This window comes from Gekko japonicus, unplaced genomic scaffold (genome assembly GCF_001447785.1).
Source record: "Gekko japonicus isolate JY-2015 unplaced genomic scaffold, Gekko_japonicus_V1.1 scaffold3606, whole genome shotgun sequence".
Classification (NCBI taxonomy): Eukaryota; Metazoa; Chordata; class Lepidosauria; order Squamata; family Gekkonidae; genus Gekko; species Gekko japonicus.
The window spans coordinates 38,711-56,067 of NW_015162068.1; the positions used below are offsets into that span (position 1 = coordinate 38,711).

Below are 17,357 nucleotides of genomic sequence, written 5' to 3' on the forward strand. Positions count from 1 at the left end.
TGACCCCACTCCCTGAGATTTTGTGGCTGGCGCTGCCTTTTGTAGCAGCCATTTTTTATTCGTGCACACCATCCAGTGTCAGAATTCCAAAGGTGCCTGCTTGCTCACAAAGGCTGGGGATTTAAATGTAATGTAAATAGTGTGTTTAAATAGAATTGTGCAACCATTTTTAAAAGAACAAAGTTTGAGTCCAGTGGCTCCTTTAAGATCAACAAAAGTTTAATTCTAGGTATAAGCTTTCATGTGCATGTACATTTCATCAGATACCTTATACCCAGAATTAAATTTTGTTCTGTTGCTTCAGACCAGCATGGTACCCACCTGAATTTATTTTATTTAAGGAATTGGTGTGAAAGAAGTCCATTAAAGTAGGATAACCCCATGACCAGGAACTTTGGCTACCTGTATAATTAACATGATGAAAATTCCAGAGGGGTAGCTGCATTAGGCTATGGCAACAAAATGAAATTAGTTCAGGGGCATCTTAAAGACTGACAAAATTTATCCCAGCCTAAGCTTTTGTGAATTCGAGTTCATCAGATGCCCTGGAGTGTACATCCATTAGGTTGATATTTTGATGGTCCACAACAGTAAAGGTAGGTGTGTGAAAATGCAGAGAGGGGTTGATGTACAACAAAATCTAAAAAGCCCAATCAGTTTACTCAGTATCAACAGTCTTGCTAATGAATTTGAATTCAGCAATTTTGTGTTAGGAGTCTCTTGAAGCCAGGCCTGTAGCTGCAGTGGGGCATCTCGGGGCCTGGCCCGACTTACTGCCAAGGCTTCCCATCCAGGCCAGGCGCTCCCTTGGGGGGGGGGGGTGCCCCTTACTTATTTAAAGGCTCCCCAAATTAAAAAATCCTGGCTACAGGCCTGCTTGAAGCTGCCTTCTCTGAGAGTCAAAGCTTTTAGGTCAGTAACAGAATGTCCTGCAAGATTAAAACGCAATTAAGCTTACTTTACCTGTCTTTTATTGGATTTTGTTTTAAAGGCCCCTCTCTTTATAACACCCTAATAAAAGCATCAGGCTAACAGACTCGAATGCATTTGATAAAAGTCAACTCTGATTTACAAAACCTTACGCGGGAATAAATTTTTGTCATCCTGTAAGGTGCCACTGGACTCGTGTCCTGTTTTATCTTAACAGTACAAAGGAAATTGTTGCTTTTCGTGCTCTTTGAAAGACAATGCACTTTATGAATGCCATCCGCTGTGGGGCGTGAACAGGGCCGCTCCGTCCTCCTTCGCTAGGCTTTGCACCTCAGTATTTCACTCCCCCCCCCCGTCCTATCCCATCCCAACAGACACCAGAGGGTTTCCGTTGCTCTCTTGCCCTTCACCAGCGCAGCCGCAGTAAGGGATGCAACTCATAGGGGGTGGGATTATATTAGGAGGTTCCTGCGCAGTGGAGACGTTGAGGCTGTCACGTGCCAGACTCTGAACCCGGCTTTAATAGTGCGGCGGCCGCCGGAGGGCAGAGTCTGGCGGGGATGCTGTTTCGTCCAACTGTCTCTTTGTAGCTCTGAGGCGGTCATTCCCTCCCCCTTCACTGGTAAGTTGCCACTTTGAGAAAAGCTGCGCGTGCCCGCCGACCTAAGCAGTTACGGGTGTTTTTGTTTTTGCCAGGGAGGAATTGGTGGTCCTCCTGCAAAGGAAAGGGGGGGAGACCAGCCTTTGGTGGGCAGAGGGAACGGACGGACGAGGCACAGGGACGGGCTGGGAAGCCGGAACAGCCCCGCCCTCTTCCACCGTCACGCCCTCCTCCTGATGTAGGGCCAAAGAGCGGGCCGGAAGGGAGCCGGGCGGGCCTCTCCATGCGTGGGCTGGTGTGCGGTTCACTATGTACGTCCGTTCCTGTTTTTGCTCCGCGCTCGTTGGGGATTTGTTATTTATGTTTCGGGGCTGAATCGTCGCCCAGATGAATGGCAACCGCAGGCTCGATCCGTATGCTGCAAGTTGCAACATCCATGTCGCTTGGAAGCGCTTCTAAGTAACTCCTCTCCTCCTCCAGACACTCTTCCTGGAAAAGGGTCACATCCCTCCTTGCCATATAACCAAGGGGGAAAGGGTTAGCTGGTGCAGAGGAAGCCTAGGCGAGGCCTGCCGAGGGCCCTGGGCCTGGTGAGGCGGCCCCTCCAGAGGAAAGCAGCCGTGGCCATGAGCCCACCAGGACTTTCCCAAGTGGCCTCACTCACTAGTCAGTCCACACCTCCCCACTATTCATGCAAAACCAAGGAATTCTAGATATTCTTTCTAGTTTACTAATAGGCGTAAACTTTATGTCATTAAAGTAAACTGTGAACTGTTAGTACATTGCTGTGTAGGGATATGGTAGATGTTAAGAAATATATGAGTGCTTCCCTGCCTGAGGTGTTTTAAGAGAAGAAAGCAGATTTATTTCTGTAAAATTTTTTAAAGGCTTTTAAAAGTTCTCTCAGTACTACTGGTAGGTGAGATGTGAATAGGTGATGATCTTCATTACATCAATAGGTGTTATCCATTAGATATCTTTGATAGTCTTAGCCAAGTTTCATGCAGCAGTGTCAATTACTATTGGCAGAGTAGCTGGGAAAAGGAGAATTCTGTTTTCCCAGAAGCAAAAATATTGCTATTTTGAGTGCTAGGAAAATTCACCACCCACACAGCAATATACTGGTTTCTCTAGAACAAATACACATCTGCTAACGAGTTGTGGTACTAGAAACTCATTGGTTGGAAAACATTAGCTTGGTTCAGCTTCAACAACTAACCATGTTTGTCATTACATGAACAAGATTGTGGGATTCTCTGGCTTGAGTCCTGATCTGGATGGCCCAGGTTATCCTGATCTTGTCAGATCTCAGAAGCTAAGCAGGGTCAGCCCAGGTTAGTACCAGGACTGGAGACCAAAATCTAGGGTTGCTGTGCAGAGGTAGGCAATGGCAAACCATTATCTCTTTCCTTGAAAACCCCGTGGAGTTGCAATAAGTCAGCTGTAACTTGACAGCACTGTCCACCACTGCCAGGAAGATAGCAAATCATATTTTTTTTTCAGATGTCATTTTCTCCAGAGAATCTTCTTGAGACCACTTACAAAGTAGAACATACTAAAAACAAAAAACACCAGAAATAATAACAATGATAAACTTCTAAAACCTGTGGTTCATCATTGTTACGATTAAACTGTTTCTTAATATATACATTTCATTTTTCAACATGGCAAGAGCCAGTGTGGTGTAGTGCTCAAGAGTGTTGGACTAGGATCTGGGAGACCCAGCTTCAAATCTGGCCTCTGCTGTGGAAGCCTGCTGGGCTGACCTTGGCCTAATCACACACTCTCAACCCCTTGCAGGGTTGTTGTGATGATAAAATGGAGGAGAGGAGAATGATGTTAGCTGCTGAATGGGTTGCCCATTGAGGGCAAAGGCGGAGTAGAAATAAAATAGTAACTGTTCATGGGTTCTTGCCTAAGGATTCTACAATCAATCATTTCTAATAACCCCTCAAAAGCAACCTCTGTCTTGTTTTTGTCTTTTTGCCAGCCAAAGTTGTTTGGTCTTTTACTTGGTTTGCTTAATGAACTCTTTTTGGCTACCAATTCTCATATGTCTCCAAGTGTGTGAACATGATTCATTCAGGCAGGTTCCTGCCAATTGCAGGCACCTGTAACATAGGCCTCTCACTATAATTATACAAATTTCCTCTGCACAGCATCATGCAACATATGGGGAAAGGTGTAGTCCACATTTTGTGGGGGGGCCCTCATTTCACCTTGAAAATCTAGAGTTGAAAAATGTAAAAGCGCTCCTCTAAATCTGTTCTGCCAAATGACTGTTTAAAGGTTGGTTGTGCTCGGTGATTTTCATCTATGCAAAAGGCGCTTGCAAAAGAAGGTGGAAACAATATGGATGTTGCTGGCATTAAACAGAAGGCAGCTATGTGTCACCATAGACTTTCAGTGGAGGAGATATGCTGAGATATTCTAAATAGTTAGTATTGATTTCCAGACGCAAGACTAGACAACCAATCCTGAGAACCAAGCCTTGAAGAGAGTACTTTAAAATTCTTAGACATCCTTTAAAAAAAATGAGGAAGGGGGGGGGGGAAGGACTCAGCCCAATATATGACTGTGACATATGAGGGTCAAGCTAACAAAATAAGTTATAATAAAAATACAAATATTTATTAGGGTGTACACATTAGTAAAACTTAAAATAGGTTAAAATAAATGATCCAGATATCAGACTCTTAAAACTTTTTGCACACAGAACTGGTAGTTTTTCATATACAATTGATGGCTATATCTTATGACCCCTTTGGGCCTTCCTCAGTGGTCAATATTACTATTGTAAAATAACACACATCCAGAAATAAATATATGAAAAAAGTTTTTCTTTAGAGCCAGGTATTGCTTTTACATGTGATGTGCAATTGCTAAGAGGGTGTGGATGCATCTATCCGCAACCTTGGGATAATCCTTGGGTTTATAGATACCGTACATACAAAATGTTTTAAAAGTAGGTGCTTATCCATTCTTGAGGGGGTGAAAGTAACCCATGTATGTGTCACCAAAAAATCCAAGACCGTGTTTTAAGGCAAGGAACCAACTGGGAAGAATCTAAGCAAGTGGGCAGGTTGGGAGGGAAACTGGTCACTGGGAATGGTGAGTTGGGGGGAGACTGGCAGTTAAGGGAAGGAATGAATGAATAGATGGTTTGGAGGATGGGATCTGTCAGTGGAGTGGGTTACGTAAGGGAGAAACCAGGCAATTAGTCAGGTAAGCAGGAAGGGAAGCAGAGACAGGCAGAGATGGGATTTCTAGGGGCCACTTTCTTATTATACTATGTTTGGAAATTAGCAGTAATAGTGCTAAAATATCTTTTTTGTCTAAAACTTGTGTTTTAGTAAGTTACGTAATGAACCAAAACATCTTCAGTCTATTTTGAATCATGCCTACTTACACACTTTAACGTATTTTCTGTTTGGGTTTGTAGCCATACTGGGAAGCAAACCCCACTGAAAGCTGTGGCGTTTAATTTCAAATCCTGCAGGTTTAAAATCAGAATGATAGGCTGCAGCCCTAAGCTGAAGGTTGCTAAGGTGGAGGAACACAACCAGGGCAACAAAATTTGCGGGGTCCTGATCACCGGGGGGGGGGGGGAATCCACACACCCCCGTAAATCATGTAACTTGCTTTCCTATAATGTTTGAGTTGGTCCTGGGTGGTATGCATGGGGCCCAAGACCAAGGTACATGGTGGCTGTGATTAGTTCTGCTTAAGCATATTCCATGGGACTTCCTTGTGAGTAAATATGTTTAGGAGTGTTATGCAATTTGTAGAATTATACAGCTTATTTATTACGTTCTGTCATTTCAGCATTTCTTGAGAAAGTCCGACCAACTGCATTTTATGGTTTTATAGGAATGTTTCCCTGATTAAAGAAATTTGATGGTGAGACTGCATGCTATTTCTGCTGCCCTTGTATGTCAACCACGTAGTAGTTTTCCCATCTGAACGCTTTAAGAATATTTGCATCCTGACTGTCTGACCAGCCACATACACACACTCAGTTTTACCAGTCCCAGGTGTGCACAAGAGTGCCATCTTGAAACAGTGAAACAAAGCAACTCAAGCAAGCTGTGGGAACCAAAAGTGTAGTTAAAGCACCAATAAGGCGACGTAGTATTTTTTTTTCTGGAATTAATTTTATCTATAAATTGCGTATTTCAACAGGAATGAATCAAGCTACTAAAGAAAGCAGAGTTTGTCAACATTTTAATCACATAATTTTAAAATTGTATTTTATTGTATTATGATATTTTTGTTTCTGTGCATTGTGAAATATGTACTTTTACCTAGGTAACGATGGCTGATCCTTGGCAAGGATGCATGGACTACGCAGTTACTTTAGCAAGAAAAGCTGGAGAGGTAAGGGAACAAAGTCTGAGTCCTGTGGCATCTTTAAGACCAATAAAGTTTAATTCTGGGTGTAAGCTTTTGTGTGCATGCACACCTCTTCGGATGAAAGGAAAGTTTGATTGCAGCTATCATATAATATATCTTGGCATATATATACTTGCCAATTGCAAAGTGCACTATGTTGTTTATCTGCATTATTAAAGGCCATATTAACTGCTGCTTTCCAAACATTTACATAAAGTATTTCTTTTCAGATAATATGTGAGGCACTGAAGGAGGAAATAGCTGTCATGGTTAAAAGCTCTCCTGCAGATCTAGTGACAGTCACTGATCAGAAAGTGGAAAACATGATTATTTCTTCTATAAAAGAAAAATATCCTTCTCACAGGTACTGAATATTTATGAACTCAAGTTTTACTTTCAATAAGATGTATCTGAAAAGTATGAATTATTGTGTAGGATGTGCAGATTAACAGAATAAACCAACATCCTTAAAGTTGCGCTCACTGAAAATTCTAGTTTGCTACTTGCAAACCATTTTCCTACAAATTTTTCCTAGAAACAACATTCTGGGTTGATTTAGCAAACAATCTCTTCTACTGCCATGGACTTTTTCCTGCTATTTCTGCTGATTTGTTTAATGACACAGAAAGTTTATATTTTGATTTTGTGGCCTTTCCTCTATTGATTTTTTTTTTAATTTCCTTTGGTATAACTATATGAAAAAGTTTGCAGTCAGCATTCATTTAACACTTTCTAAAGTGGCAGGATGAGTAAAAAAGAGAGGGTGGGTCAGATAGCTACAAAAGGCAATGTTACAGCAGCCGGCACTCAGATTTCCGGGTTCTCAAGAAGAAAGGCTACCCTTGATTGTTTGCAGATGCAAATACTTTGAACCACTATAAGTAATGGTCTAATTACTGAACAGTATAGTCTGGAGCTGTAATGATGCAGTGACCCAACATCTCTTTCTGTCTGTCTGTCTGGAAAAGGGAGAAAGGATGTCTCTTTGCAGAAACAGCGCAAAAGTGGCTATATAGTTCTATAACATAGTTCTGAGGAATATAAGTATTGTACAAGATCAGAAATGGTTATGGTGAAAAAGAACAAATCATAGCAAGTCTAGAATTAGCCAGGCGAGGCGCATCTCTGAGCAGTCAGGCATCTGAAGCTGTGAAACTGGTGTCTTGCTGTCTAACATCTATTTGACTCAGAGCTAAATTGTTAGTGCTATTATCTTTTAGAGTAGAGGCTTGCCCATATGCCTGGATTTACCTGGCATTAAAGCCAAATTGTTATTCTTTGCTTTCACGTTTCTTGGAGTAGAATTTAAATTAGTAGTCTGTTAGACAGAGCTTGAAAAAATTGGGACATATTTGCATTGTTTGGAGCAAAACTGGATCAGTGGTTCAACTATAATTACATGCATACTGTTGGGAGGGCTCTGTTAATGGCGGGAAGGGGATTCTAGTAAAAGGACCCTGACAGGAGTCATAAAATCAGGTTTTTTTTAAAAAAAGCAAAGTCTTTGAATTATTTAAATTCTTCTGCCATCTCTTGAACATTGTGTTCAAGTTTACACCAGCAGCAATCTCTAAACCCAATGAATTAATATCATAAAAAGGGAAATTTATAACTTGCTGAAGCGATAACACGCTTATAATCAGGATGCTCACACAAATCTATGTTGGGAGATAAGTAGAAAAACAGAAGAAACACATTGGTATATGCTTCAGAGTGCAACCTGATTCTATGATTAGCTTCATACTTTGGTCCAGCCTCTGAGGTTAATATGCAGTCTCCTCCACAGCAAGGATGCTTGATGCACCAAGGGAAATGCAGTGAACACCCTTCCCTTGTTGCACATCTCTAAATACGACTGCAACATTTTACAGTGGGTCAGAGTAATGCAGGAGGATTTTTGCAAGGTTGATTGGTGGTCTTGATGTTCCTGCCTTCAGCTAGGGCTCAGTGGAGATGCACATGACATATCCCAGTTTCAAAGTCCTGATGTCATGTGGAAAGTCCCATGTAGGATTACAAACTGCAATCATCAGAGTACAGTTAGAAGAGACATTTGTATTTTAGCAAATTTAGTTGGATGGATCTACTTTTCACTGTATGATCTTATTTAGCAAAGGCAAATCTGACAATTTTAAGTTCCTTATACAATTTCCACAGTAAATTGCTTAACTGAGCACTTGATTGTTTTTGTTTCATTATTGGCTTTGAGAGTTTACAGAATCTATGGTGGTACAGGCCTGTGTGAATTATTCTTTACATTTCCACAGCATGACTTTACATTGTCATGGCATATAAGAAATTTGTATGTGCTGGATGAGTGCTGTTTGCTGAAGTTGACTTCACATTTTAGGGGATCTGAGTAGCTCATGTGAAAACGACTTGTGTATTATACAGTCTTCCAGACAAACTGTCTTAAACGTTTTTTAATATTTGCTCACTCTAGTTTTATTGGTGAAGAATCTGTTGCAGCTGGTGCAGGAAGTATTTTAACTGATAATCCCACCTGGATTATTGACCCTATTGATGGAACTACTAACTTTGTTCACAGGTATGTTTCTACATCTCCCACTACACATCCTGGAGAAGCAATATTTCCATATCTTATTTTGCCAAATTCAAGCAAGAGGGCTGTGTTGTGGAATGAACTTGGGGTTTCGGGTTTGGTTGTGAGGTTTTTTTGTTTGTTTTTTTGGCTTCTTCTTCATATGGAGGCACTATTAAGGTTTTCTCAGAGTTGCAAATTTCCATAATTAACACGTGAACAATACCTGTACCATTTTTTCTTACAAATTCAAAGACATAATTTTTATACTAAGTGCAATGTATTTATCACTTTTTGTTTTTCAGGTTTCCATTTGTAGCAGTTTCCATTGGCTTTGTAGTAAATAAAAAGGTAATTAATTGTGTTATTTTAATATTCAGGAAAAAAGTTTCCATCCTAGCTTATTCCCAGAATATAGCTTTTTGTGTTTGTTTATTCAAAACACTAAAGCATTGCATTTCCCTGGTGGCAGATGGAATTTGGAGTTGTGTTTAGCTGCGTAGAAGACAAGATGTACACTGCTAGGAAAGGGAAAGGTGCATTTTGCAATGGGCAGAAGCTCCACGTATCACGACAACAAGGTGAGGCTTTTATATTGCGTTTATTGTTGCTTAATAAAATATGGCAGGAGGGAGTAACAGAATAATGGGTGCGAAAAGCCATGTTTGGACAAAATACATTTCAGCTGATGGAATCCAGATATCAGCCAAGGAACCGATGGCAGGAGTGTTCTGCTGGTTTCTAAACTGTCTCTCAGAACTGAGTCTAATAATTAGAACACGACACTACACGGGTTCTTGTCTAGTAGAATGAATTTGCTTTTGCCTTCTAAGCATCCTAACCTGCAAACTGATTCCTGATTAACTAGTTTTCCTGGCATGTTCCTCTCTTCCTATGATATGAAGGACTGTCCATCTTCAAAAAATAATTTTGGGAAAAAATGCATGTCCATTCAGTTGTGTGTTTGTAGCCTCTGCTTTAATAACTGATTCAGTTGAAAAATTCGTGTAGACATGCATGTCATGATATCACAGGGACCAGCCACATGACTCTGTACACAGCTAACATCAGGGGCTGACAGGCAGAACAGGTTTCTCTGAGCTTGATCCTGGAGAGGAAATAGCTTGTGTGAACAAAACACGGTGAATGCAAATTCTGCTGCAGCCTCACTTGTCAGTTTATGTGTGTCTGATTGCAGCCCAACACGAATTTTCAGGACGAGGCAGTGGGGAAAAATAGGCAAAAGCCTGTGGGACATAACTGATCCTGGATCTGTAAGTCAAATAGGTGCAATATGACTGGTTCTTATTAAGACCCTGTTAGATCAGCCATGGTTTCCTCTTCAGGTCCTTGTTGAATGACTAGGCGGATTACAGCAATAACATGTAGCTCACGGCAATCCAGATAAGTATGTCAGCAGGACAAGCCATATTCTTGACAGCTCTCATGGTATTATGTACAAAATGGAAGTACATTTTGTTGGTACCTTTCTTAGAATGACTGATGGTACTCTTTCATTATTCATCTTGTTCTGTTTGAACAACTAGCAAAAGTAAATCAAAATTAAGTATACAGTAGATGCCTTTATTTTTGCATTTTCCCCCCAGATATTACAAAAGCACTCATAGTGTCTGAGCTGGGATCAAATCGTGAACCAGAGGTTTTAAAAACTGTTCTTTCTAATATGCAAAGGCTTCTCAGCATTCCTATACATGGGTATGTAATCTTTTTTGTTCTTTTTAAAAAAATCTAAGTTGTACTTAGCATTATATTTTTAGTGGTGCTGTCTTAAGCATCTTCACACCTTTCTAAGCCCATTGAACTCAAGGGGCGTAACTGTGTTTACAATAACACAGCAAACTGCAGGGCCGGCTCCAGGGTTTTTTGTACTCTAGGCAAGACCACCTTCTGCCCCCCCCCCCCCGCGCGCCCACCAATTATGGGGTTGCCAACATCCAGGCAGGGCCTGCAGTGAAGGAAGTCCAACTGCTGAACGTGCACCACACACATACACACACAGAGTGGATCAGACTACCTCCGGAGGTGGTGGATGCTCCTGAATTCCAGGTATTTCCCAACCTGGAGCTGGCAACCGTGCACAGAAACTCTGTCCATTCTTTGCTTTGATGCGGAGAGAGCGTGCACGCAGTTGGGCTTGCTGAATGTCTCTAACCCGACCTAACCTAGTGGCCACCAGTGCATCCAGTGATGGTGAGTTCCGCAGGTTACTGATGCCGCGGGAGAAGACGCCTGTTCCAATCCTAATCCACTGCCAGTCAACTGCAGGGGCTGCCTCATCATCTGCCAGTCCTAAGGGGCGGATTCAAACACTGCCGCAAAAGATCTCCGCTGTGCATTGCACCTGATGTCAAGGGCGTAGACTTTCCAATTTCCCGGTGATGTGGGGAGACCCAGGTTTGTATTCTCACTCTGCTGGCTGAGTGACCCCGGGCCAAATCTCCCCTTCTCTACCTAACCTACCCCACAGGGTTGTTGTGAGGATGAAATGGAGACTCATGGGCAGGGTCCCCAGCTTCCCTGGCAGGAACACTATGTTAAGAAATCTCTCACAATTATGCAGCCATAGCAGGCAGGAGGGAAGGAGGCGAATACCTCCAGCGCCAGAGACTTGTAGGGGAAGAGTCAAACTTTGGGGACTCACCCGTGCACCAGAGGGCCAAGGCAGCAGGAGGCAAAAAGCCTGGGCAAGCTGGGCTCCTCCATGCCTGGCAGAAGATGAGGTGCAGAGGCGAGAGGTGGGCAAGCAGAAGAGGCACTCAGCCAGCCGCACAAGCTGCGTGCAAAGAAACTCCTGCGCTTTTGGTTTTGCTTTTTGCCAATCCGTCTCCCAAGATTGCGAAAGCGGCGGCAGCCATAACTTTTTAAAGAGCCCCTAAGGACAGCTGGGAGAGCCAGAATGACCTCTTGCGCGAGAGGTGGAATTTGCCCTGACGACTCCAAGGCCACCACCCCAGGGCTCAGGGAGGCAAAGGAACGCTTCACCCCGCCCCCGCAGGCATCGCAGCCGCTGCTGAGAACAGCAGCGGTGGCAATAACTTTTTAAAGAGCCCTTAACAAGAGCTGGGGGAGCCAGAATGACCTCTCACGCGAGAGGTGGAATTTGCCCCTACAAGTCTAAGGCCACCATCCCGGAGTAGGGAGAACGTTTCGCCCCGCCCCCCTCCCGCCCCCTCGGGAGTGCATGCCTGCCTTTCCAAAGGAGCCTGGTTGTCTTCGGAGGAAGTAGCTGGGCGGGAAGGGGCAGCGGACTCCGCTTGGAGACCTCGGGCTGGTTTCAGGAGGCAGGGAGCATCTGAGCGTTTTGGAGAAAGCCCAGCACTTTCTTCAGAGGAGGGTGCTGGGGGGGAAGAAAGGGGACTAAAGGAGGCACTGCTTGGAAACCTTGGAGGCTATCCACCGGTCCCCTGGCTTTTGGCGGCCTGAGCCCGCGGCGGCAGCAGTCAGGGAGATACAGGGCTTTTGGCGGGGGCTTGGGGGGCTTTGGCTGGGGGGGAGCCGGTTTGGCACCCTCAGGGCCGGCCCGCACTCTAGACGAATGCCTAGTTCGCCTAGCGAGTGAGCCGGCCCTGGCAAACTGCTTCTTAAATCGTAAGTTTGGCTCAGGAGTGGTATTGTCCAGGGCATAAGCCCCTTCCCATTTACTCAGGGACAAATCTTTCCAGTTTCAGTGTACTGCTTGCAGAAACAAACGGAACTCCTTGTGCTTGGGCTGGAACAGGAGCAGCAGCATTGGGACTGTTTGCCCTTTGTAAGCTGCTTCCAGGAATGGTTTTTGATTGAGAGAGTGGGATGGAAATACTTTACTGAAAATAGAAACCACATTTCTCCTGTCTTCAAGGTATTGGGGGGGGGGTGTTACACAAGAGGGATGAATAGAAGTATGTGGGATAGGAGACAAGTGAGAAGCAACGGGGGAGGGCATGGCTGCAGGAACTTTGCTTACTCAAAAAGTTTTGAATGAGCTCCTCCTTTCCTTGCATCTCTGGGTCATAGGTTGCTCATTGACAGCATCATTAGACCCGTATCTCAGAATGGTTTGTTTCAAGTATGACTAATGGTGGTTCTAAAGATAGAATTTATGATGTATTTTCAGTATATTCAAATTTTATGGTTTCCAAAAGTGAATGGATGATTCGACCACTGTGGTTGCTGCTGTGACCAATAATATACTGATAATGGGAGCTGCGGTGGCTCAAGTGGTTAAGACGCTGAACTGCAGGCTGTGGAAGGGCAGTAGTTCAGCAGTTCAAGACCCGGGTGCCGCAAGACAGGGTGAGCTCCTGTCTCTAGTTCCAGCTCCTGCCAACCTAGCAGTTCGAAAGCAAGAAATTGCAAGTAGATAAATAGGTACCACTTCGGTGGGAAGGTAACAGCGTTCCGTGCGCCTTGGTGTTTAGTCATGCTGGCCACATGACCACGGAAACGTCTTCGGACAGCGCTGGCTCTTCGGCTTTGAAACGGAGATGAGCACCGCAACCCTAGAGTCGGATTCGACTGGCTTTCGAGCAAGGGAACCTTTACCTTTACCTTTTTAATGGGTTGGAATCAAATGTCTGTTGCCACTGGTATAGGCCACCTCTATTTAGGAAAAAGGTTTTTTTTTGCCAAGTTCTGATACAGAACCGCCAGTTCACCCCTGTCACCAGAAGAAGCATTCCTAGGGACTACAGGCAGAGGGGGTCCGGTTCCACTGAGAGTATTTCGGATCGTTTTCCACACTGGTATCCCAGATGACTTCCACAGGTATAGTTATGCACAACCCAAGGTTTTCTGGTAATGCATGTTCTCTGTTTTAGAATTAGAGCAGTTGGGACAGCAGCCATAAATATGTGTTTGGTGGCAACGGGAGGAGCAGATGCCTATTATGAGATGGGGATTCATTGCTGGGATATGGCAGGAGCTGGAATAATTATTACAGAAGCTGGTGGAGTTCTGCTTGATGTCTCAGGTAAACTATGTGAGAAACATAAAAACAAACTGAAAAAGACACTTGGCATATATGAACATTTAGCTAGCAACAAGATGTTGGATGCTGTGCTTTGTTCCACATTGGGTCAACTGGCTCTTGGACCTTACACAGGGTCTCAGCCCAGTATGAACACTCTGCACACATGCATCCCTGCACTGTTCCCCAGCATTTACTGACACCACCAGCACCCCAAGCAAGATTTTGGTGAGCACAACATGCTGCATGGGGAAAAGACAGCTGGGAAAGTTCTGTAAGTGCTGCTGTGCTTCTAGTGTTTAAGATCTAACCCAAAGTACACAAATGATTGAATATTAAGAGACATACATGCATTTAACTGTGTCTGGGTTCCATTCAGTGGGGTTTGGACACATCTAATTTGTGTAGATGCTCCAGATTTGTAGTGGTTATATGTGAAATGTTTGCTTTCCTGTGTCAGTGTACAAATGTATCTTTGCATGTTGAATGTTGAAGATGCTCTCTATTTATAATATCATATAACTCTTTGTGTACTAGTATCCATTAAGGGATTCAGGGCTCCTGAAATTTTCTTCTAGCTGCCTCCCTTTAAATGCACACTGTCTCCCTTTAAAGGACAGACTTATCTTCAAAGGCTGTATTTTTCTTATCAGTTACCTCTGCAGATTGCAGGGCTTCAGGTTGTAATGCTTGCCTTGAACAGAATGATTTGAAGATTACTGCCAAAGTGCAGCTGCCTTGCTTTTCCTCATTGTGGGTTGGATCCTGTGGATCTGTTCCACTTGTGGCGGTGCTTTCCAGTTCAAAATGTATTCATTTATCTTTCACTGAAACTCAAGGTGGATTTATACCATTAAAACAATGCAATAAGAACAGTATGAAACCTACAGCCAATAATCAGTAAAACCGGATTACAAATTTAGAGAACAGTGAACTAAAACAGTATAGTATATGTAATACAACAGTGTACTACGAACAGTGCAACAGAGCCTTAGTTGGATATAAGGCCACAAATATTTTTTCTCTCTCTTCTTATCTAGGTGGACCATTTGATTTGATGTCCAGAAGAATAATTGCAGCAAACAGCCAAGTTCTAGCAGAGAGGATAGCCAAAGAGCTTCAGATTATCCCTTTTCAAAGGGATGATGCAGCAAATTAAATGTTATCCTTTCACCTTACCTGTGACAGGGAGTTGGTCTGTGCCCATAAAAATAGCTTTCCTTGCAAAGGACACAGTTTTGCACTTGAGTAGAATAGCAATCGACTATAAGTTTGGTTTGAACATTTCAAAGCCTGATACTTGAATTCCTCTTCTCTTCTCCTCTTTTTTCCCCCACCCTCCAGACTTCACATGCATTCTGGATCTTAACCGTTGTCCATTATAGAAAGCATTTAAAAAATATCACTAAGTGTAATTGTGATGCTGGCTAGAAGTGAGGTGGATATGACCTGCTGCGTTTTCGGACATAATATGTATAGCACTCACGTAATTAATAGTGAATAAGAGGTTCTTCATTTCTGGACAATGTTCTACAATTCAAGACTACGCTGATAGCAATGTGTGGAACTTGGACCACAGAGAAGGTTCCAAGATATTGGTGGAAAGTTTCTCAAGAATAAATGAGATGTTCTGTGTAGTAGGAAGACTAGCTACACATTACCTCAGAAAAGAACAATCCCAACTCTGTGTTTTACTGATACAAACAGCAATGCAAGAGAGGGTAATATTAGCCATTGAGAATTGGCCTGTAGGTGGAAGAAGTGCTTAACCCCTCTCTTGCCCAGTAATTCTCCCCTGTAAATGTTTTTCCCATCCCCTCAGGTGTCTTACCTTTCAGTGTTGAAGGCCAGGTGGAAGCTCCCACCTGCCAAGTTCCTTGGAAGATGTCCTTCAGCTTACATCTCTCCATTAAGGCTAAAAATTGCTTAACTCTGGCTAGAGCATCATCTCCATTGGTTTTATTTGCAGCATTTACCTTTTTTAAAAAAAAATTGCTTCTTCGTAGTGGCTTAGCAGTATTTCTAAAAGGGTACTGAAGGATTGACTGCTTACCTAGACCCAAGAAGAAAAATAAAATATAAATGCAAGTGCTGAATTATTAACCAGTGTGGTGATATTCAGCCAAAATTCACCATATAAACTCTCAGCACACCTATCAGCAGCATTCAAGAAGACACCTAACCGGGTTTTGACACTGAAATGTCCTCCAGTAGCACTGCAATCCTTCACACAGTTACTCCAATTTAAGTCTGCTTTCATTGGTCTTTAACTGGAGGGTCACACAATCAGACACTTTATCAGAAGCTTCCCCCCCCCCTCCGAATTTGTTTCTGGTATGAAAAAAACGGCAAATTGATGGGGGTGGGTTTGTTCTTTTGGTTGCAGAGTTTGATCATCCTTCCTGCACATGGAATAGGTAGATTGGGCCCTGCAGATCTGTTCTGCTAATGGTTGTGCTCTCCTCTGGTGCAAGGAACTTTCCGCTGATGTGGGAGGCTCACCTCTTGTATCAACAGAAGGCTTCTTGTGCAGAGGGATCCCATGGAGTATTTCTTGTAAATCTTCTGTGACAGATACGAGGTTGGATCTCCAGAGTGTTTACATGGACCAAAGGGTTTCTACCCACAGAAATTCTCACCTCCTACTGTAGGATGCCCCTTCTGGGGGTGCTCCAGCATCAAGGAGCAGCATTTGAGGATGCGGGGGCGGGGAGATCACCCTCTGTGGGTAGAAATCCTTCTCACAGAAACGTTCTGGTGGATCCAAGTTGCTGTGGACCCATTTGTGGGCTAAAGCTATGAAGTGAGTTCGGGCCATGAAGGACTGCTATATTGTGTTTAAGTTGCCACAACGGTTGGTTGTTCGTTTTCTAGATATATACTGTACATGGATGTCTTATTTGGTGTAAAAATTATGCCATTGAATTATACATTGAAGGTTTGACTGTAGAGCGTTTTGCACTATTCAGTAAGATTGAGTTGAATCATATATATTTAGATGGGTGGATCTTTGCCATCAGAGTGTTTTCAGTGTCCCATCTGCAGCCATATTTTTGTCACAAAACAGTTTGTGTTATTATGATTCCTCTGATGACTGTGATTGCCTGCATGCACATCAAGAACAATCTGTTGACAAAACTGGTGTATCCGTAATATTACAACACATCCTTTGTGTACTAGTCTGCTGGCCTTTGTGTTGGATCTTCCATGGCATTTCAGGCTCAGCCATAGCCATGCCATCACTGCAAACGTACACTTTCCTCTACAGATTATAATAATGGGTTGTTGAATTAAATGTAACCAATAAGGTTAATCTTTAAAGTTTCATTTCTTTAAAATTACATGGCTGTAAATATTAGTTACATTTTTTGTAGCCCAAGGCTGAGGTTCTTGCTATATTAACTTGAGCAGCAAATGCATCCTTGGAGCTGAGTAATGGTGGAAGTCTAGCAGTTCAATTCTGTGAACCTCTGGGTTGTGACAGATTTAGCACCAGTGCTAGGGGATTGCTGCATGAAGTGCCAAAAGCCACAGAACCTATTCTAAATGTCAATCAAATTTTCTCTAGACCAGGGGTGGCCAAACTGCAGCTTGGGAGCCACATGCAGCTCTTTCACACATATTGTGCGGCACCTGTCAGGGTGGCTGGGGAAGGGGAGTCATGCCTCTCTAGCCGGTCTTCCCTTCCCTAGCCAGTGTTCCCCTCCCTGAATAGGCTTGAGTGGGGGGGGGGGGACAGAGGAAGAAAGCAACTTTAAATCCCCCCCCCCGCCCAGCTTGGAGAAAGCATTTATCTCTTTAAATATCATTATCAATATCTGTTTTTACTCCTTTTGTTTTTATTTCTTGCTGTGTTAATAAACAAATTTGCATATTTTCCAGTAAAAATGTGTGTAAGATTTGTTCATGTCTTGGGGCTCTTCTAT

The 17,357-nt window shown here is 43.2% G+C and overlaps 1 protein-coding gene across 3 annotated transcripts; it reads left to right on the plus strand.

Annotated features, from left to right (window-relative positions):
- The first annotated feature begins 1,427 nt into the window (after positions 1 to 1,427).
- On the plus strand, positions 1,428 to 17,058 carry IMPA1 (inositol(myo)-1(or 4)-monophosphatase 1). 3 transcript variants are annotated; one of them, XM_015405622.1, is made up of 10 exons: positions 1,428 to 1,552; positions 5,357 to 5,431; positions 5,840 to 5,908; positions 6,154 to 6,287; positions 8,367 to 8,471; positions 8,771 to 8,816; positions 8,938 to 9,046; positions 10,073 to 10,181; positions 13,283 to 13,434; positions 14,472 to 17,058. In XM_015405622.1, exons 2-10 carry the CDS (start codon positions 5,429 to 5,431, stop codon positions 14,588 to 14,590), a joined length of 846 nt encoding a protein of 281 aa, XP_015261108.1. In that variant the 5' UTR covers positions 1,428 to 1,552; positions 5,357 to 5,428; the 3' UTR covers positions 14,591 to 17,058. The 3 variants fall into 3 exon arrangements, with proteins under 3 accessions (XP_015261108.1, XP_015261110.1, XP_015261109.1); XM_015405623.1 differs by lacking the exon at positions 1,428 to 1,552 and adding an exon at positions 1,918 to 1,990; XM_015405624.1 differs by lacking the exon at positions 5,357 to 5,431.
- The last annotated feature ends 299 nt before the right edge of the window (positions 17,059 to 17,357 follow it).

What these genes read in the sequence shown, in the direction of transcription:
- IMPA1 (XM_015405622.1), top strand. An exon ending in TAGCAAGAAAAGCTGGAGAG is followed by an intron (nt 5,909 to 6,153) that starts GTAAGGGAACAA and finishes ATTTCTTTTCAG; the next exon opens with ATAATATGTGAGGCACTGAA. An exon ending in ACTACTAACTTTGTTCACAG is followed by an intron (nt 8,472 to 8,770) that starts GTATGTTTCTAC and finishes TTTGTTTTTCAG; the next exon opens with GTTTCCATTTGTAGCAGTTT.